Below are 21,689 nucleotides of genomic sequence, written 5' to 3' on the forward strand. Positions count from 1 at the left end.
CTGATAGATAAAACTGTATTAATACCCCAGAGGGGGGAACTCCTGTTACTGCACAGCAGCAGTGGAAGACACATGATTTAATACAATACAATAAAAATACAAAGTAGTGTTAAGGAAAACAAAAATAGACGCTAAAGTTAGGAAAAACAAACAAATAGGGAAAACTGTATAAATTATAAAGTGGCCTAGTGCCAGTTCCTCACAGTATAGTAAAGTATGTAAATGCAATGTAAAAAACAAAGAAGTGCTTTGAAAGAAAAATATACATATATCAGTCTCTGCTGATGTATGTATCAGTACTCAAAGGAGCACTTGGTTTTTTCCCCATGGGGGAAATAAATCTGGCTGAAGGTTCTCCCCATCTCAACATAGACTGAGGAGGCTGGACTGGGAGGGGGAGGGGAAGCACCAGACTGGGGGGGGGGGGGGGGGGGGAGCACCAGACTGGGGGGGGGGAGCACCAGACTGGGGGGGGGGGGAGCACCAGACTATGGGGATGGACTAGGAGGCTCCAATGTCTCTCTTAAAGAGGACAGACGGATCACTTACATTTATGGTACATTTGTCAGAAGAAGATGAAACAATAGGATCATCCTCACAATGTACTGTGACTGGCACATATCCATTTTGTGTGGGGCTTGAGGTTGGGGCTGGACCCGGACTCTGGTCACCATCTTCAACATCCATAGTTGCAGAAGGGGGAGTTGTTCTTGAAGTGTGTTCTTGTTGGTCCCCGGTTGGTGCAGCAGAGTCACTGGACATTAGTGGTTTATTTTCTGGAAGAGAAGGCAGCAGAGAGTCAGGACACACAGCCAGCCTCCACATGCAGCAACACTCACTGAAGACTGAAGCCCAGTGGAGCAGCTCTGCAGCTGGGTACTCTCAGGTGAAGATGAGGACACGACCAGACACACACAAACAACCACCACACACACACACACGAAACACCAGAGGAGCAAGCTACTGAATACACTTTTAATCCTTGTATTTTGTATTGCATAATGTTTAGACTCAGTATTAAACTCTTCACAGAAGACAGACTGAATACTGAATAGATATTAATAAAAAACATACAACATAAAAAAGTAAATATTAATAAAGTTATCTGTTACTAATTTACAAAGTGAAACATGTGTAATAGGATTTACTAGTCATCTCGGTCTCCTCCTTTCGGTCTCCTCCTCCTCCTTTGTTTCCCTTTTCTATAAAATAAAAAAAGTAAATAAAATATCAACATTGGGTTCACAATAAGATCATCATCTAATAACTCCACCACTGCCAACTAGGGTCACACACATTATTGTGTTATATATCAAACAGTAATAACACTTACCTTCAGAAGTCGATTAATCCATACAATACAGAGATAAACAATACAGTAACATGTCAGGCCAGCAGTCAATATCATCCAGCATAACCATGATACATGGTAGGTTGATGTTACCCTGATAAATGTTAGTTTAATGTTACATGATCCATGTTTGAGTTAAATGTAACCATGATACATGTTAGAGTTTAATGTAACATGATACATGTTTGTTTAATGTAACAATATGCATGTTAGTTTAATATAACATGCAGATGTTAGTTTAATGCAACATGATACATGTTAGTTTAATGTATCAATTACCTTTTATTTTCTTCCTCTGAATAATGGCCATGATTATTAAAGCCACCAAAGCTACCAGTATGACTCCTGATATTACTCCTGCCACTAGTCCTGTGTGTGAATCTCCACATTCAGAATCAGTTGAATTAGTTCCTGGTTTCATCAGTTCCAGTCCCACAGATTCACATCTGAAATGAGAAGGACCAGACAACAGGTTTAGTTTCAGGGTGTGTAGTGCATTTATTATCTTAGGGGCAGGATAGTAGACCGGGTGTTTGGCTCCTGGTCCAAAGGTACTGGGTTTGATCCCCAATGTCCACATGATCCATCTGTAGGCCTTCAGCTAGGTTCTTGAGCGATGGTGTTTTTCCACTACACTCTTCTGGGATTGCATGTCCGTTACGACCGGGCTTCACGCTTGGAGGCGTGTCTTTAACTGATGACGCACTTGTCTTGAGTCGATGACACAAAAACACTCACACTTGCCTTGCCTTTTTACTTTTATATCATTTAGCATACCATGAATTTGAATTGATTCGTTTAGAATGCATTTAATATATTCGGGTTGTTTCAGACGGACGCCGACATTCCCAATGATATCCACGATGATGAATTCAGTTTGACGTTCAATATTCCCCCTTTATGCTTCCTCATCTCAATGGCTCACTGAGAGCTGATTTATCTCATATTAGTCCTGTTAACACGCTGGACAATGTTTCACAGATATTTCCCAGAGTGCAACACGACGTCCTTGATATTAGGAACTGAATTATAGTAGTATAAATATTGATTAGTGATCCATAAGAGTTGTCCAATGTCGAGTCTTTACACAAAGACTGAATGAAGTCTTTCCTATTTCAACAACAAGCTATTATAATTTGCAAGAGAATATCCTCAATCCTCAGAAATGTTGTCACAAGTGAACACACATTCAAACTTTTTTGGTCTTTCAATCAATATTCAAACAATACTTTCTATACCGTCCACCCCTAATGTATTGATAAATAAACTATACTATTCACTTACTTTGTGTGGTTCTGACAAGATGTTGATGTGCCATTTGAGAATGTTCCATCAGTACAGTAAAGGCACTCTGTGTCTTTATCTGCTGTTCCTGTATGGATATATGGATGTTTTATTAGAACACGATCATTCTCAGATTTGGTGTAAACGTTACATTCTTGAAAAACATGGCGAGGTTGAATAACACAACTACCTTCACATTTGTTTAGCGCAAGCTCCAGGGAGGAAGAAGAAAACAGAATTGTATTTCAATTTCAGGCATTTCTTTCAGGCATTTCTATCTATCTACTCATTGCCAGACTGTTGTAGAATAACTTGGACACTAATACATTAAATGTTAAGAAGCTGGATGGCCCCTTATAGGGCTGAACAGATTTTGGCACCAACCTCTTTGACCGATGTAACGACCAGGACTGCAAACCGTGTGTCTCTGAGCGGCCCTACATCCTCCTCTGTTAGAGTCACTACAGAAGAATCCATCCAGGGTCTCACACAGAGCATCTGATGTTGGAGTACACGACTTCTTCACCTTCAGACCGAGACCTGTCAATCACAAGAGTTACAACCTGAGACAACCTGAGAGTACACAACTTCTGATATAAACATGAACAACAAAAACTTCTGATATAAACATGAACAACACAACTTCTGATATAAATGGCATTTCCATTTATATCACATCAAGGCATTACCATAAATAACAGACGTACCTGCGTCACACTTTGTACAGGAGGAGCATTGCTTCTCTTCATTATGGCCTGCTTGGAAAGTACCATCGGGGCACCTTGAGCACTGTGTAATGCGTCTCTCTGTGCAGTCCTTTACAACACGCTTTCCTGTTGAAACACAAAAGGTGGAATAAGTAATTGAGCTTGGTTTCATACATATTAATTTGTATTTCTTCAATCAGATCTTTTTTTTATTCATATATTTAAAAACAGTTCAGAAATGTGGTTCTTACCAGGAGGGCATGAAGGGCAACATTCTAATCCCAGCCTGTATTCATTCAGGGGACAATTTGATGATTCTAGAGCAGAATGGCCAACTAAATAGAAGACACCTAAATGTATTGTTAAAATTAGTGGCCCCATGCTGTGTAGTTTGACTTGATCTCTTCAAATTGCGAAATATCTGGGGAGAGATCAAAAATAAATATATACAACAGTTAATAAAGAAAAAAAACGTACTAACTTCCTTTAAAAACACATTGCTCCATAAGTTCTATATTTTGAGATCAGGACAACTCTGACTTTACACATTCTCTAAAATGTTACAGTAAAAATGCTAGAGTGTATGGTCCGTTTCCTGATCTCAAATACATACTTTTTAAACTTTATTTATTGGGTTATTGGCTCTTTGTGTCAGAGCATTTACAAAAAACAAAAAACATTTCTCTCAAAGGGCTCAAGAGCCGCTGTTTTCTCTCTTTTGACAGCCTATGAGACGGTGCCTGACGTGCCAGTGCGCACGGTGGTGTGGCCCCGTCTGGTTAAGACCGGATAGGGGCGCACGGAGGTGTGGCCCCGTCTGGTTAAGACCGGATAGGGGCGCACGGAGGTGTGGCCCCGTCTGGTTAAGACCGGATAGGGGCGCACGGAGGTGTGGCCCCGTCTGGTTAAGACCGGATAGGGGCGCACGGAGGTGTGGCCCCGTCTGGTTAAGACCGGATAGGGGCGCACGGAGGTGTGGCCCCGTCTGGTTAAGACCGGATAGGGGCGCACGGAGGTGTGGCCCCGTCTGGTTAAGACCAGTGTAGCACCCGCTTTGGTTCTCCCCCAGATCCTGTTCCCCCTTACGCTGATTTACTGATGAGCCGTGCGCAGTTGCTATGTTACCGTACGTACTGACGGAAGAAACGCAAATAGAACCACAGCTGGATGTACGGAAAGCGAAATGGGACAAACCTCACACCAGGTTGTGCGGCAGTAGTCTATGCTACGTTTTTTTTTTTTTGCGTCACAACACAACTACAATGTGTAGGCTACTGTTATGTTATTAAATAACAATAAAAACAAAACAATCCCAATGGGGAACCAAATCGGGTGTAGCACCGGCGGTCCTACAGGCTGCAGACAGACATTATTATTGCATCACACCGTATTTGGCAACGGGGTTAAAATCTCACCGCATGAGTTACCGCATTAACTTATTCGAAAAACGGCAAACACCTCTAGCCAGCATTAACTTTTTTGGAAAGTTGTGTATTTTTTTTCGGCCTTTACTTTTTAAAGGGCTATCCGGCTTATGTTAACACTAGCCAACCATCCCGGGATGGCCTAGCCGTAGGCTAACAGCTAGGCTAACAACAGTCCGGCTAACCCTAACCACAAACCACAACCCTAACCCTAGATGACATAACAATGGAAATTATTGCTTATGCCCACTGTCATGCCAACATAAAAAAATAACCTTAGTTAAGGGTAAATGGTATAAACATGCATCTGTGCCTATAGTTACAGGCAGTGATATAATCAAGTAACACTATAAGATAATAAGTTAACATTAAACACACAGACATACAATTAAACAAGTGGCGCAGACGGAGGAGGGAGAGGAAGCAGAAGAAGGGGCCGCAGGTCCGGTGTTATGCTGAGGCTAAGAAAACAACCACACACCCACAGATCCCTATTGCATAAAACGGACGACTTGGAATAATTTACAACTCGCTGGCAATCGCTATGCTTGTGACTGCTGTGTTTTGATTATCACCGAAAGCTGGCTGCACCCGGGGGGATACCTGGTGCTAGCATGCAGCTAGCAGGTTGTACTGGTGCAATAACGAGACAATCATGGACGACCACTGTTCCCCTGACCTCGAGTAAATGTATGTTGAGATGCCAGCCTTTTTTTTTTTCTACCGAGAGAACTAACTAACAGAAGTGATCATCACGGCTGTGTATTTTTCACCCGACGCTAATGTAAACTAACACGGCGCTCTCTTTCCTGCTGAACAAACAACAAACCAAAGTAGCTCCTCAACAGCATGTGCTACATTGTAGCGATGGTCTATCCTTAATAATAATAATAATAATAATAATAATAATATAATTAACGGTACATACCTAATGGGCTTTTGGAGATATGCTGGTGATCCGTATGCACATCCTTATGTCCTGCGGTCGGTTCGGGTTTATGGACGAACATGAGAGATGAGATCAATCTGAACTCCTCCGTGTTATGGCCGGTCTGATGAAATATCATGTTTCATCTTGAGAAAATCTGGATACCCACCCACATCACGCCCTCTTATTATTGGAGGACCCACATCACGCCATGACCGCAGGTTACTCAGGTTCATGGTCGTTGCAGGTCGAGCCTCCAGCTGCAGGAGACTCGCCTCCCGGACAGCATCAGGAAGAAAAGTCACTCTCTAGTAACTTCCGGTTTCTGAACTGGTTTTGCGGTCACATAATATATATATATATATCTATGGTTGCGGTAACCCATCTCTGTCCATGCGAGGGCGCTCGATTTTGCGAGGGCGCTCGAGTTTCACCCTCAAATTCCACTTTTCTCACAAATTCTTGGATGTACAACTCGGAAACACCTTTGAAACAAGTCGATATGTATTGATGTAGGCTACATAAATGTGATCGTATGTACCTTTATCAGATCTAAAAGGCCTACTGAAGGATACCCCATCAATAAACGATCACACCCCGGGACAGTAGGCGGGGGTATAGCTCTCTATACCATGCAACAACGACACTCCCATGAGCCTCTCCTCGATTTTCCACTATGAAGATAATCATATATTTACTTAAGAAAAGCTATCGAATCGCAAATGACGGTAAATATGTTGTTGTTTTTAACAACAAAAAAAATAGAACAAGAATGTACCACCTACATTAAAACCATTTTTTAAATGCGACATGTGTACTCCTCCCTATATAAAGAGTCGCTCGCTTTGCTTATCCGGGCATTCGGAAGGCTTGCAATCTGGGCTACTCGCTGAGGACTCTGTTTCTCCACCACCGCCCAGGGGAAAGTCCCCGGACGCAGAGCAGAAAGTGCTCCAGTGTAACCGCTCTCATCGGCCTTGCGCTCCACCGTTGATGGCTAAGAAGTTAGTTTACTGAGCTTGGTGGATCGCAAGTCGAACTTGTCCATGTGATAGAAATGCAAGTAGGCAACTACTATACGCATCAACAGAACGGGGCTCATTCTCGGAATGCTCATTTTCTTTCACATGGCTAAGAACGTTTTTATGAGGGTTTTAACCCTAACCCTAAAAATAGTAGTATTTTGGGTAAAGGTAAATCCCACCCAAATTGTAATTACTACTTTGAGATATTCCATCCAGAAACCACATCGCGAGGCTGAGAACAATCAGAGCATAGCCTACCATCAAGACAAATTCGGAGGCTTCTGAAATAAAAAGAAAAGTAGGCTATATAAAAAAATGCAGTCACTCAGTTTTAGTGAATATTATTATTATTATTAATCATACATTAGTCGTTATTAAGTCAGCTCGGTGATAGTGATAAATAATACAACACTAGGGAGCCAACAAATATGTTTTATTAGCGTGGTCATAATTTTTGAAAAGTTGAGCGGCTTATCGTAAGCCCCCATCACGGCATTACGGCTCCAGGTTCAAGCCTGATGATGACCGGTGTAAGCAGCATAATTGCCTACAAAGATAAAACGTTTTTTCTTTAGTTATTAGGGTATTAAGGAGTTGCAAGGGAAGAGTATAGGCCTACTAGTTGTTGCTAGATTGTTCACAAAAGAAAGGTAGCCTACTGAGTTCGATTTCCTATTTCTTCAGAAGTCAAGCTTGTTTCTATTATAGTAGCCTATTCAAGAACGATTTTATTATTACATTTAACTTGTTAGTGTACATAAAAGTTTGCTATTGGTTGCTCAAACAGTGATGACGTGGTATCAATTTAAATCAATGCTAAGCCAAGCGCTAATTAATTGACATTATTATTATTATTTTAATACATTGGACATTAACCTGCCTGCTCGCATGATCAATGTTCAATGTATTTATATAATAATAATAATAATAATAATATAAACAGTAATTAATTATCATCATAATTATTATTATGAATATTATTATATGAATACATTGAACATTGAGCTGCCTGCATGATAACAATCATGATATCATAATAATAAGCTAAGCGCTTATAATTATCATCATTATTATGATTATGTTAACAAATTGAACGCTGACCATTCCCCCTCTTCCCTCCGCAGCCACGATGGGGAGCCAGCCATCCGTCAGCACCCCCCCATCAGAGGAGCACCCCCCCCATCAGAGGGCCCCCCCTCAGAGGAGCACCCCCCCTCAGAGGAGTACCCCCCCCCATCAGAGATGCACCCCCCCCCCCCCCCTCCCCATCCGGACCCTGCCCACTGACCTATTTACTCCCTCTCACCAGCCTATCCCAGCATTTAATTGTAGAGTGGGCATATGCTCAGGCACACACACACACACACACACACACACACACACACACACACACACACACACACACACACACACACACACACACACAATCTACCAATGGTCCGCCTCCATCCATCTGCTCTGGGGAGATAGAGAGACATAACCAGACAGAGAGAGAGAGAGAGAGAGAGAGAGAGAGAGACACACACACACCACACACTATATGACAGGTTGTTGGAAGCATGTGGAGGTAGAGTGAAAACGAGAAGCTGTAATAAACGAGTGAGAGAAGAAGAGAGGGAGGGGAGAGGGAAATAACCTGCACGAGAGAGAGAGAGAGGGAGGGAGAGAGAGAGAGAGAGAGAGAGAGAGAGAGGTTGAGGTTGCTGGGTTGGATTCTTACGAGACGGAGTGTGTCAGAGCGTGTGTGTGCGTCGCCGCAGCAACAGCAGAGGAAATTGGCCGTTGAAGAGAGGAAGGTATAAAGGCACGAGAGAGAGAGAGGAGAGAGAGAGGAGAGAGAGAGAGAGGAGAGAGAGAGAGAAACGGACGAGGAACAGGACAAAGGATGGCTGAGCCGGAGCTTAAATCCCGCGGCAGCCGCGACAGCGTTACCAAGGCACTGAGCCAGGAGAAGATGGGGGGTAGGTACACACACACACACACACATGCACACACGCACGCATGCATCATGGCTTCCACATGGCGCATGGTTGCCTTTTCTGCCATGCGCTCTCGCTGTGATCTGATGCAACGCTGGTCGGAGCACGTTGGTCCAGGCGATGCAAAGCGACCGGAATACGATGGAGCGATGTCTGTAGCCGCTCTACAACCGACTAGACTCACGCGCACGCACACACGCACACACACACACACACACACACACACACACACACACACACACATGCATGCATTCTCTGTTTGTATTGGATTTTTCACCTGCCCCACTGGAGAAATACCTAGTAAAACTTGCCATTCTAGAAACACCAGTCAGTACAGTCACCGGCTGTACAACATGAGCTCTGCTCTGAAAACCTAAATGCTATTACACAGTAATACTGAACTGAACTGTAGCCAAAACGTGTTAACGTAGCATCATGTTCTTGCCTAGCAGAACACTTGACACGCTGTGACTGCTCACGTCATTAAGGCAAATCGTGTGGATTACACAATGTTGCAATATTTCATCATCTCCCTCCAAGACACCCTCCAAAGGCACCCTACAGGGCATGCCCTCTGCTTTCGACCGGTTGTAACTGTTCAAGTATCATAACGACTCATATAACATCATAATATATCATTATGTTCAAATATCAAACACAATTAAACAGAATATATGACGGATCAAGTTCAAAAATCATGAACATTATACATGCGAAAATGCAAACCGATATCCAAACATTGAAGCTTCCTGTGACGGCTGACCCCCATCCCCCCCCCCCCCCAGCAGCGGAGGAGTCCCCCGGAGACAAGGGCCCCCAATCCGGGCCCCCGTCCCCGTCGGACCCCATGGTCCCGAGTCCCACCGCCGCCAACGGCGCCGCGACCAGCGCTCCGGCGGCGGCGGGGGGGAAGATCGAGCTGAGGCGCAGCATCACCCTGGGCAACGGCATCGGCATGATCATCGGCACCATCATCGGCTCGGGCATCTTCATCACGCCCACGGGCGTGGTGAAGGAGGTGGGCTCGTCGGGGCTGTCGCTGATCGTGTGGTCCGTGTGCGGCGTCATCTCCACCATCGGCGCGCTGTGCTACGCCGAGCTGGGCACCACCATCACCAAGTCGGGCGGGGACTACACCTACATCCTGGAGGTGTACGGCGAGCTGGCCGCCTTCCTCAAGCTGTGGGTGGAGATGCTGATCATCCGGCCCTCCTCGCAGTACGTGGTGTCGCTGGTGTTCGCCACCTACCTGCTGAAGCCCCTCTACCCCAGCTGCCCCGTGCCCGACTCCGCCGCCAAGCTGCTGGCCTGCGTGTGTCTCAGTGAGTAAGGGGTGGTGGGGTCTGCGGGCGTCTGGTCTCCACCCGGGGCCTCGTCTTTCTGAATCGCAGAATGAATTATCGAACGCTGAGATGAATCAGGGAAACGTTTGCGCTTGTTGCCGCGTTGGATCGAGGCCGCTCACAGCGTGTGCTTTGCTTTCCCGCCACTTTTGCAGCCACTCTGACGTTCGTCAACTGCATCAGTGTGAAGGCAGCCACCAAGGTCCAGGATCTGTTCACCGCCTCCAAGCTGCTCGCCCTGGGCATCATCATCATCTTCGGCTTCATCAAGATCGGCACAGGTGGGTCGCACATGGGCAGACACGCCCCCCACACCCCCTTCACCTGAGGGGACAGGAGGGCCTCTGTTGACCGGACAACGGGCCCGGTGTGCAGACCGGGAACGTTGTCACCTCACTGCTCATTTGATATTATATACAGGGAATGAGCGGGAAAATGTCGATTCTCTAAGACATGGTCCTAGAGAGGAACTCGCTGAGAGGAACTCGCTGAGCCGGTTCACGGTGGAGTGGAATTTGATAAGGAAGTGACCTGTACACTTTAGTGAGTTATCAGTGGTTCTTTGTTTCTCCTGAATCTCCCTACGTACACACGGAGTCGTCTCTCACGCCCCAGAGCTAATAAGGGTTCGAGACGGATTCACAGACGGAGGATGGAAATGTGTGCAGCTGGTGGTGTGTGTGTACGATTCAGAGCCAGAATGGATGGATGGTTTGCTGAGGGTCAGGATTCACAAACGGTGGGGTTAAATCACTGAGTTCACGTGTACAGAACGCACGCGAGTGGAAGTGGTGCCACCATGTGAACACAGAGCCTGACGGGTCATACGGACCACAGGTTCAGCAGGTCATCGCTCGCAGTGATGGCTTTGTGGAGGCGCCCAGAATCAGCCTGTGTTGAAGTCATTTAATCAAAGAGGGTTTCTTAGTCACACTGCATCCAGAATCCTTACAGTTGGTCTTTAATGATCACGTACTGATTAATGATAATTGTATAATCACCTCCTGGGATAGTTTGGCTCAGTACCAGAGTGTCAACACTGGATTCCTTTGTAATGTGTGTGTGTGCGTGTGTGCGTGCGTGCGTGCGTGCGTGCGTGCGTGCGTGTGTTTGTGTCTGAATCTTGTGAAGGAAGTAGATTTAGTAATCACAAAAATGACTCATCAAGTCATCAGTAGACATTATTGTAAGCATTATTTTTTTCCTATTTCAACATTGTGACTATTTCAAAATATGAATCTAAACAAACCGATATGGAATAGCAAATCAAAACAGCCTTTGTTGAAATTTACCATATACTACATATCACTAATGACTTATTTACTCGGACAATTAGAACACGTTTACATTTTTAATTAGACAATTAAAACACGTTTTTACCGTCAAAGTAACATCAGCTCCAGTATTCCCTGTGAACCTGTGTGTGTGTGTGTGTAATACAACTCCATGTTGGCATGGCGTCATGTCTCCACCGCTGTTGTTCAGGCCACACACCCCCCCTCCGCTAATTGTATTCTACACTGCGTTGCTATGGGAACTAGGCGGTATAGCTAGAGACGGCTGTTGTCTTGCTGGGTTTCCTTTCAGAGAGCGCTCGAGACACAGAGACAGAATAATAGAACAGGGGAATAATCCTGAGGAGGGAAAGTTATTTTTCAACCGCAAAGGACACAAGAAAAAAATAAAACCAGTGTTGTAAATATATGGCAAAAATATAGGCGTGAAAGATGTGAAGTATTCATTTCTGGAGGTTAATGGCAGGGCTGTAGCTACACACCATTCTGATGGTGTATAGCCTATTTATATTCTTATTTAGGGCAAGGGTGCAGAGAGTGGACGTCTTTATATGAACACAACGTCAGAGAGTTGAAGCGCCCCACCTTTTACCTGCCGCCATTTTGTCCTCCCCCTTTGAGTGATGGAAGGCAGTTTACGGCAAAGAGATCTGCAAGCGCCACACTCCTTAGATAAGGCGCTGACGGCTTCTCCTAAATGTCACTCTGATATGGGTTTGAATCCAATCCCACCACCACCATGACAGAGCTACCTGGAGTATGTATGACAGTATTGAACACCATCATGATAAGATAGGATATAATAATGTAATTGTCTTATTCTGTCTTGTTCTTACGTGTGTCACAGCCAAAGTAAAGGACTGTAATAAGAATTAAAAAAACCTTTCATTCTTAATTCGTCTGCAGTCATATAAGCGTCAAATATTATAATGAATTAATAGGAGTCAAATAGAAGTACAGCAGAGAAGAAGTCTTGCAGAGCCAGCCTCTCCGGATGAGTCGCATGGTGACATTAACTAGTACAAGTAATGTCCGTTAGGATCGCGTGACAGTTTGATGTAACTGAACCCCCACTTCCTGCTATGGCCTGTAACTATTATAGAAAAGGGCTTTTCTGGTTTAACGAGCAGATTGAGGTCACAGACAGTAAATGCCAGCCTTTTTTTCCTCTTTCAAAAGACTAACCGCAACAGACCGATGACTGAGTTAAGGCAGCGTTGACTGTGGGGTTTGGTTTAGAAATTGCATCAAAACTTTCTGCGTTTATAAATAGTAATTCCCCAAAAGTCAGGCCTGCTTCCACTTGCTGATAACCTCACCTGTATTACATGTGGGTTATTGGATGTTGATGGCTTGTCAATTATAGATATTTGACAGTAGGCTTTTGATTAAAATTATTAAAATGATTCGTAGCAACAAAAAAACGACTTCTAACTATTTTACGGGGACATTGATATTATGGAAAGACAGGAGCCTAAGTGAACTTTTTACATTTGATCTTTTTACCTGCCAGTCTACCAAACAAGCAATTGGTTTAGTATGTTAGTCTCATGTGAGCCATCCTCCTTCCCAGCCTTCCCCTGGACCCCATATCCCCCAACGCCTTGGGTCAAACCAAAGGTTGTTTTGTATCCTGTAATGTGATCATATCTGACTTGTTGTTGTTGTTGTTGTTGTTGTTGTTGTTGTTGTTCGTCCCCTCTGCCTCACGCGTCCGTCGTGTCCTCCACTGTTCCAGGGGACGTTCCCTACCTGACCCCTGAGTTCGCCTTCGAGGGCAGCAAAATGGGCGTGGACAACATCGTGCTAGCGCTGTACAGCGGCCTCTTTGCGTTCGGGGGCTGGTACGTATTGTATTCGGTTTGGATCGTCGGTTGGCTTGAACGGATTTACATTACCCGTGATTCATGTGACGACTCTGACGTTGTATGATGTGCGTTCTCCCCGTAGGAATTACCTGAACTACGTGACTGAGGAGATGATCAACCCAGAGAGGTGACTAATATGTGCTGAGTGCTGCGGTTGGTGTTGTCTACGTTGCTCTTTACGTGTACGCTTGCGGCCTAGTATGTACTATCTAACATGTCATCCGCTAAATGACAACATAACCCTCCGATCGCACGGAATTCGCCGACCATCCACAAACAAATGACGAAAGAACGGATTTACATCGCTGTTTTTTTTTTTTTTCAATCAATAACCTTTGACCTCTGGTGCGCCCCAACTCAGGAACCTCCCCCTGTCCATCATCATCTCCATGCCCATCGTGACCGTGGTGTACGTGCTGACCAACATGGCGTACTTCACCACCATCTCGCCCAGTGAGATGGTGCAGTCCGAGGCAGTGGCTGTGGTGAGACTGACCCCGCCAACGTGACTTTATTTTAAGATCCACATTTACAGTCATAGCTGTTATATATGCTGTTACTATGGATACTATTGATATGTCTGTAGAGAGTCTGTAGAGAGCTAGCTAATAGTTCTTGAAATATTCTTGAAATATAAAAAAATGGTTCCACGGCGACGCAACGCAAGGACCACGCAGACGCTTCGACGCAGACGTGAACCTGTTTCGGTTCGGTGGTTTTAGTGTGTGGCCCAATCACGGCCCTTGCTGCTGCGTCGCTTCGACACAAAGTTACACATTTTTGGGAAACAAATAACGGTAATTCTAGCTGAAGCTTATGAGCTTAGGCAGACACAGTTCCCAAGGAGTTGGCAGTAGTGAGGGGGTAATGCGTCCTGGTGCTCCGTGCTGTAGTGTTTCTGGTGCCATGTGGCAGTACTAGTGAGGGGGTAATGTGTCCTGCTGCTCCGTGCTGTAGTGTTTCTGGTGCCATGTGTCAGTACTAGTGAGGGGGTAATGCGTCCTGGTGCTCCGTGCTGTAGTGTTTCTGGTGCCATGTGTCAGTACTAGTGAGGGGGTAATGTGTCCTGGTGCTCTGTGCTGTAGTGTTTCTGGTGCCATGTGTCAGTACTAGTGAGGGGGTAATGTGTCCTGGTGCTCTGTGCTGTAGTGTTTCTGGTGCCATGTGTCAGTACTAGTGAGGGGGTAATGCGTCCTGGTGCTCCGTGCTGTAGTGTTTCTGGTGCCATGTGTCAGTACTAGTGAGGGGGTAATGTGTCCTGGTGCTCCGTGCTGTAGTGTTTCTGGTGCCATGTGTCAGTACTAGTGAGGGGGTAATGCGTCCTGGTGCTCCGTGCTGTAGTGTTTCATGTGTCAGTACTAGTGAGGGGGTAATGCGTCCTGGTGCTCCGTGCTGTAGTGTTTCATGTGTCAGTACTAGTGAGGGGGTAATGCGTCCTGGTGCTCCGTGCTGTAGTGTTTCTGGTGCCATGTGGCAGTAGTGAGGGGGTAATGCGTCCTGGTGCTCCGTGCTGTAGTGTTTCTGGTGCCATGTGTCAGTACTAGTGAGGGGGTAATGCGTCCTGGTGCTCCGTGCTGTAGTGTTTCTGGTGCCATGTGTCAGTACTAATGAGGGGGTAATGCGTCCTGGTGCTCCGTGCTGTAGTGTTTCTGGTGCCATGTGTCAGTACTAGTGAGGGGGTAATGCGTCCTGGTGCTCCGTGCTGTAGTGTTTCTGGTGCCATGTGGCAGTAGTGAGGGGGTAATGTGTCCTGGTGCTGCTGCTCTCTGCAGAGCTTCGGGGAGTACCACCTGGGCGTGATGGCCTGGCTCATCCCCGTGTTCGTCGGGCTCTCCTGCTTTGGCGCCGTCAACGGCTCCCTGTTCACGTCCGCACGGTAACAACACACAACCACACAACCACACACACACACACACACACACACACACAGACACGTAGACAGAAACACACATGCAAACACACATCGACAACCAAATAACAACACAACACAACACAACCCTGCTCATATATCTCTAGGAGACATCTTCTCTTCTCCCAGCACGAGGCCATCTGATACACAAGGCTCATTTCCTGGTTGGTGTTTCTTCCACTCCTGCTCTCTGATAGGCTGTTCTATGCCGGCGCTCGGGCGGGGCAGCTTCCTGCCGCTCTGGGATTGGTCCACACTGACAAGTTCACCCCCGTTCCTTCTCTCATCTTCACGGTGAGAAACCTCAGGGAGAACCACTTTATTATTACTGATATTAACAATCCCTCGCCTTTTATTCACCTTTTTACACCTTTATAATCCCTGACCTTTATTAAGACTTCGGTGAGTTTCAGGTGAGTCTGTATTCAGGCAGTATCACACAAACTGGAACTGGAAATCAGGAACTGCATAGCGATAAGTAATAGATAAAATACAATAACAGAGGAGAAATAAGTAAGATGAGTGGCCATTCAGATGATGATTAGCATCTATCTGGCATTTCTATTTTTTAAGTAGCGAGTATGTATTAGTAGTTGTTTGATGTTTGATATTTGGTCATTGAAGATGTAGCTTTTATCCAACGAAACGTACAGAGAATAAAATCCTAACCTTCTCCCCCTGCCTCCGTCCCTCTCTCCCTCCCTCCCCCTCTCCCTCTCTCTCTCCCTCTCTCCCTCCCTCTCTCTCCCTCCCCCTCTACCTCCCTCTCTCTCCCTCCCCCCTCCCTCCCTCCCTCCCTCCCTCCCTCTCTCGCTCCCTCTCTCTCCCTCCCCCTCTCTCTCCCTCCCTCTCTCTCCCTCCCCCTCTCTCTCCCTCCCTGTCTCTCCCTCCCCCCTCCCTCCCTCCCTCCCTCTCTCTCCCTCCACAGTGTTTGCTGTCCATGATGTACGCCATCTCCCAGGACATCTTCACGGTCATCAACCTCTTCAGCTTCTTCACCTGGCTGTGCGTTGGCATGGCGATCACCGGGCTGATCTGGCTACGCTTCACCAAGCCTGACCTTAGACGACCCATCAAGGTGGGCTGGCCCAGACGACCCCCCCCCCTGCAGCTGGGAAATGGGCCGTTCCATTTGGCCTCTCATGTCGTGATGAGGCAATAACAAACGCATGGATGTGATTCTAGGTTGGAATTTTTGAAGGGATTTAGTTAGTTTTTACTTTATGGACGTTGACAGAGGTTTGTGATAGGGATTTGAAAGGATTCTTGGTATAATAAACCCTGGAAAGTTCTTGCGAGAGCACAATTTGAATTTGTTCAGCGAATCACTCTGGGAACGAGCAATATACTCACTTCCCAATTCCCCTGGCCCAGAACATTACCAATCACATCAGTGTATCTGATATAGACGGGCCAAAAGCATTGCTGTTTTACTGTCCGGATACGGCAAAAGTCTTATAAATTGGTTAGCTCCGCTGGTCTGGATACGTCACCCCTTACATTCTTCTGATTGGTTGTAGTGTTATTCAATTGCATGCAATGATATTTTCAAATGCACGCTTGGTGCCGCCCCTCAAGTTGGGCCATTTTCATTACTCGTTGCCAGACCCTACAGCTTAATAGATGTGGGTCTGGATTCCCAGGCTAGGTTTAAAAGTTTTAGATCGAAATAAAGTGTCAGACAGTCTTTGGATGTCTGCGCTGAACTTTGTACAAGGGCTTTTTTCAAGTCCTCAAACAAAAGGAATTAGACGGAATAGACGCAAACAATATTCTGCATATCTGTTTGAACTTCAGGGTTTTGAAAGCACCATCTGCCTGATTCAAAGCAGGATTTCAAGTGGTACTCTGGTGGTTCTGCTGATTCTAACTCCAAACACATCCAAGGATTCGTGTTCAGGGACGACAGCCTTTTATCATGCTCTGGGGTTTCCATGGTTGCAATCCCCTCTTCCCTGAGTGTCAAAGATAAAAGCACTCAAAGTGATTATCTATGAGAATGAGAGTGACCATTGATAAAAAAGGAACCAGATTGTACTTGATCAAAGCTGCTGAATATGAAGAGATCTGTTGGATGAAACAATGAGTTGCCTCATAACTTTATTAGAGACAATAGTATACTATGTAATAATCAGGCTTCGTCTCATCTGCTGCTTATTTTAGTTTATTTCCTGGGTTAGTTACGTGTTCATGTCTCTAGACGTGTATGTTGTGGTAAATGTATGTCAATTTTTTTAGCTCAGGTCCACCAGGGATACCATTTAAACGTATTTTATTATTATTTATTATTCATAATTATAATGCCAGTTAGCAATAATTTGATCCTCCACCACCCATCACCTCCACCCCAATCTCCCCGACACATCAACTCATCGTCTCCCCCATCACCTCCACTCATCCCTATTGCCTAGTCCCCCATCACCTCCACCTACCATCACCTCCACCCAGCATCACCTATACGCCCCATCCCCTCTAGCCCCATCACCTCAACCCCATCACCTCCACCCACCATCACCACCACCACCACCACCACCACCTCCACCCCCATCCCCTCTAGCCCCATCACCTCAACCTCCCATACTTCCACCCCTACCACCATACCCACCAACCTCACCCCCCCCCCCGCCCCCCCCGACCCATCAACCACCACCGCTCCGTCACCCCCCACCCCGTAACTAGCCCTCCCCACAGCCGGCCTAATGCTCTCCTCTCCTTCTCCTCCCCCTCCTCAGATGTTCATCGGCATCCCCATCCTGTTCGTCCTGAGCTGCGTGTTCATGATCGCCGTGTCCTTCTGGGCCGCGCCGTACGAGTGTCTGATTGGCTGCTGCATCATCCTGACGGGCATCCCCGCCTACGTGCTGGGCTACAAGTGGAAGAAGCCGCAGGCCATCAGGAAGATGCTGGGTGAGCATCACTGATCCTCTGCGTCTCTCACCGGGGGGCCCCCCTGTCCCCCCACCGCCTCTCTGTGTCCCTCCTCCAGGGCCGGGGCCTGACCCCCTGTCCCCCAGGGGAACAGGGGATTCGTACATTCATATACAAACTAACTAGAACTAGAAATTCCTACATTCATATAGAAACTATATGAATGTCGAGAAAGAGAATGTGAATGACAGCATGGGGACAATAAGAATGGCAGGACAGATACAGTATAATCTGAATGTCGGGACACATAATCTAAATGAAATGGAGGTAATCTGAATCAGGACAAAGACAAATTATTGTGTGTGTTCATCCACCATTTTTTTTTCAAAGATTTGTTTTTGCATATTTATGCTTTATGGACCACGGGCAGGAATCAAACCTGCACGTACCATGAGCCTTACATGGTACGCGCTCTACCTGGTGCGCTCTACCTGGTGCGCCCAGTTTGAATTTTTCTTACGAAATATGTCTATACATAAATCCACAAAAGATCCATTGACATACGGTAGCGTTTTCTTTCTGTGGCTCCATATTCTTAAGGCGTTGCTGCTAAAGTGTTCAGCACTAGCAGCATTCACACCCGATACAGAGTGCTGCCTGTCCAACAACCAATCACAGCATGCAGGTGTCTCGTCGCGGAGAGGTGTGATTGGACGAGTAACCTTGTCGAACTATTACCCCACAGACAAAATCCCCTTTTGCGTTGTGATTGGTGGTAACTTCTCACATCGAAATATTACAGAAAATGTTCTGTATTGTCCTAATTGCGGGAGAATGCTGCTGTCGAAATGTACTTTACTAAAGCTACGAGTTGGTCTTCTTGTATTTTTTTTCTTCTTCTCAGACATCTTCACCACCTTCTGTCAGAAGATCTTCATGTCGGTGCCTGAGGAGAGGGAGGCGTCCGACTGAGACCTTCTTCCTGGGACTGCTTCTGTGTGTTCGTTCCTTTCTGTGTCACCGTTGTCTTGACGTTCCAGAGTTTACATTGACCCTTACCAGCCACTGCTATCGTTGTTTTCTAAAGAACGAACCATTCAACACTATCCTTCTTCTTTAACTCCTACATCGGTATCAGAACCTGCATCCTAGTGGACATTTGGATGTGTACAGCTTAACAGATTTCAAATCGAATTAAAAACCAATGCTTAGCAGAGTTATCCTCGATGCAAACAGCATAGAGACGGTTTAAGCTTTTTTTAAAAGCTTCATGCTAAGTTCTGTGTTGGCAGCGGCTAGGCTAACACAGTAGCACAAGAGAACAGGAGAAAGCACATATTTGTAATTATTAATTATTAATTATAACATCTGACCCTGTTTACAAGAGCCCATTCAGTAAGGGGATATACCCATTTCATGACGGTCAGTCGTAGTAGTAGTACTCTTTAAATGAAAAGCTAAACAAAGTTAAAAAAAAAAGAGAAGAGAGGTCCCCTCTGAAGCGAAGCACTCATGAAGAGGCTATCTCCTCAGTGGGACCTGCGTTCTGTTTTAATGTGTTGCCTTATGACCGTAGAGTCTGGTGATTGTACATTGCTGAACCACTCCTATCATTTACTGTACTCGTTAATCACTGGACCAGTTAGAAAATGTTGCTTCCATGTTTGATGACATTGACGTAAACAGAAGCAGCTGTTTTTGTGGTGTTAGTTGATAACCTTCAACACTTTGACTCATTGTATATGTATAAATGCCATTTGAGTAGTGTGAGTGTTTAACAGTGGCTGTTGTTACAACTTTTCTTATTCTATTTTTTTAATATTTATAAGCCCCAAATTGGCCGATTCTGCCTCATTTTATTCCTTATAATAATATCAAGTACAAAGTATGAATGTTACAAAAAAATGTTTTGTAAGCTTTCATATAAATAGGGTTTAACAGCTACACCAACATTTAAACACATTCACCACAACAAGTGGGCAGAGGACTGCGCTAAGCGCTTTCAAAGTGTAGAAAAGGTTTTAAATAACGCTCAGAGGTACGGCTCAACTGTTCCAGACGTCTTCGTCGGTTGAAGGCTGTGACGAAAATATTTGGAATAGTGTTGTAGTGTTTTTATTACAATTTTAGATGAGCGCAAGATTGCTGTTGAGTAGACCGATCGGAGCCGATCTGAGTGGTGGCACAATACACAAGAGCACAACGTCTGGAGACTGTAGGCAGGTACAAAGGGATGCAATGTCATGCAATGGACGGTAACGTCGAGGTCAGTTATTTATTGCCAGTGTATAGGTAGATTAGAGAGAGGAATAATCCAGAATATGAGAAGATTTTTTTATTCTTTTATTTTTGTGGCTTGTTTGGGCCAAATATGTTACAAGCAACATTGTCCAAATGTGAATAATGGATTAATTTATTGTTGTATCAGTTATATCCTGCTTATTGAAATGTTATTATTCTGACAAAGATGCACTGTTGTATGTCACTGGCCGTTCCATTAAAATATTTTTGTTCAAAGATTTTGCAGACTATGAGTCTATGACTGAATCTATAACATCCAAATATATCAATGGTCTTCATATATGTAGTCATTTAGCACGCTTTTATCCAACATGACTTGCAAGTGGCAATGCTGCTAGACCTTCATGTCTGTAGCGTATTTGGGACGTGTCCCCACAGAATCACCACTGTCCTTTAACCAATACGACAGTTCTGCCAAGTCAGCAAGCCCTTCCCAGCATCATCTGGTCTGCAATAGCCGCAATCGACAATTTGCTTTTAAGTCGCTGACAGGCCCCGTTATGTGCCAATAAAGAAATCCATAGGTAAAAGGAACATGATGTATCACGCCACACCTCTAGACTGAGGTTAGGGTCAGTAGTGTGTCATTTTCTAGTAGCCCGCCCCTAAAGCCCTATGTTTGCGCGACTCCTTCAGAAACGTGCGCTCTCTTGTTGCGCGTATTGTCTCCTCCAGAGCTGAAACCACAGACAGGCCGACGCCCTCGGCTTTATATAGCAGTGCTTTGTTTGTGCAACGAGTTGGTGTGACGTTAAACAACGACGGCGTTGACGCCTGTGTGTTGTAGTTCATATCCGCCTGGGGAGGAAATGAGAGAACAGATGGGGCTGATAGTAAACACACCCCAGCGGTGCGCCTCGGAGTGGACACGTTATTAGTAACGCGTCCAGAGAGCGGGCCGGCGGAAACAACAGCGTCACCTGGTGGCGATATTGTTTTTTCTCTTTCTAAAACGTACAATTCTCACCGTTGATGTAAACCATTTGAACTAACATGGTAAGTGGTATTGCGCCAATCAACAGAACATAGTTATATGTCGTACGACCATACGAGACCCATATTCTCCCTAACAGATGCAGTTCCACTTATTAACCACCAAGCGGCGCCAGAGTAGCAGTAGACAGAGACACATACAGAGAAACAGAGATCCACAGTAGCCTATTGTATTTATTGCGGCGGTAGGCTACTGCAAGCTCATTTGTCTCCGTCAGTTATTGTTGTCTAAATAGAAGTGGGCCGATGGACGATCGGCCAACTGTGGAGGATCAAAGTTGCATCTTCTAATTGTGTTAAACAATGCCAGGGAATTTAGAATACATGAGTCAAATAACATTTCACTGAGATGTTTTGCTCAAACTTGCACTGCCACCATGAACAGGTTCGTTGTTTTTTTTTTTACCTCACGAG

The 21,689-nt window shown here is 45.4% G+C and overlaps 2 protein-coding genes across 5 annotated transcripts; one reads left to right on the forward strand and one right to left on the reverse strand.

The window, feature by feature from the left end:
* Positions 1-452: 452 nt before the first annotated feature.
* Positions 453-5,971, reverse strand: LOC311359440 (tumor necrosis factor receptor superfamily member 5-like). 3 transcript variants are annotated; one of them, XM_084479461.1, is made up of 8 exons: positions 5,864-5,971; positions 3,594-3,763; positions 3,343-3,468; positions 3,020-3,175; positions 2,636-2,723; positions 1,631-1,797; positions 1,149-1,202; positions 453-776 (listed from the first exon to the last, which is right to left on the reverse strand). In XM_084479461.1, the coding sequence occupies exons 2-8, from the start codon at positions 3,721-3,723 to the stop codon at positions 502-504; spliced, it is 996 nt and encodes a 331-aa protein (XP_084335587.1). In that variant the 5' UTR covers positions 3,724-3,763; positions 5,864-5,971; the 3' UTR covers positions 453-501. The 3 variants fall into 3 exon arrangements, with proteins under 3 accessions (XP_084335587.1, XP_084335586.1, XP_084335585.1); XM_084479460.1 differs by lacking the exon at positions 5,864-5,971 and adding an exon at positions 5,695-5,828; XM_084479459.1 differs by lacking the exon at positions 5,864-5,971 and adding an exon at positions 5,153-5,246.
* Positions 5,972-8,549: 2,578 nt separating this feature from the next.
* Positions 8,550-19,019, forward strand: LOC311359426 (large neutral amino acids transporter small subunit 1-like). 2 transcript variants are annotated; one of them, XM_084479442.1, is made up of 11 exons: positions 8,550-8,680; positions 9,487-10,020; positions 10,197-10,322; positions 13,075-13,180; positions 13,287-13,331; positions 13,566-13,689; positions 14,977-15,080; positions 15,311-15,407; positions 16,042-16,191; positions 17,846-18,020; positions 18,886-19,019. In XM_084479442.1, the coding sequence occupies exons 1-11, from the start codon at positions 8,605-8,607 to the stop codon at positions 18,951-18,953; spliced, it is 1,605 nt and encodes a 534-aa protein (XP_084335568.1). In that variant the 5' UTR covers positions 8,550-8,604; the 3' UTR covers positions 18,954-19,019. The 2 variants fall into 2 exon arrangements, with proteins under 2 accessions (XP_084335568.1, XP_084335567.1); XM_084479441.1 differs by having other exon boundaries at positions 8,572-8,680; positions 9,484-10,020.
* Positions 19,020-21,689: the final 2,670 nt, after the last annotated feature.

This window comes from Micromesistius poutassou, assembly GCF_964030765.1.
Source record: "Micromesistius poutassou genome assembly, chromosome: 15".
NCBI classification, from domain to species: Eukaryota; Metazoa; Chordata; class Actinopteri; order Gadiformes; family Gadidae; genus Micromesistius; species Micromesistius poutassou.

What these genes read in the sequence shown, in the direction of transcription:
- LOC311359426 (XM_084479441.1), top strand. Translation starts at nt 8,605, where the DNA reads ATGGCTGAGCCGGAGCTTAAATCCCGCGGCAGCCGCGACAGCGTTACC. An exon ending in GCTGGCCTGCGTGTGTCTCA is followed by an intron (nt 10,021 to 10,196) that starts GTGAGTAAGGGG and finishes CCACTTTTGCAG; the next exon opens with CCACTCTGACGTTCGTCAAC. An exon ending in CTCTTTGCGTTCGGGGGCTG is followed by an intron (nt 13,181 to 13,286) that starts GTACGTATTGTA and finishes TTCTCCCCGTAG; the next exon opens with GAATTACCTGAACTACGTGA.
- LOC311359440 (XM_084479461.1), bottom strand. Translation starts at nt 3,723, where the DNA reads ATGGGGCCACTAATTTTAACAATACATTTAGGTGTCTTCTATTTAGTT. An exon ending in TCTTGTCAGAACCACACAAA is followed by an intron (nt 1,798 to 2,635) that starts GTAAGTGAATAG and finishes TTCTCATTTCAG; the next exon opens with ATGTGAATCTGTGGGACTGG. An exon ending in TCAGAGGAAGAAAATAAAAG is followed by an intron (nt 1,203 to 1,630) that starts GTAATTGATACA and finishes TTTATTTTATAG; the next exon opens with AAAAGGGAAACAAAGGAGGA.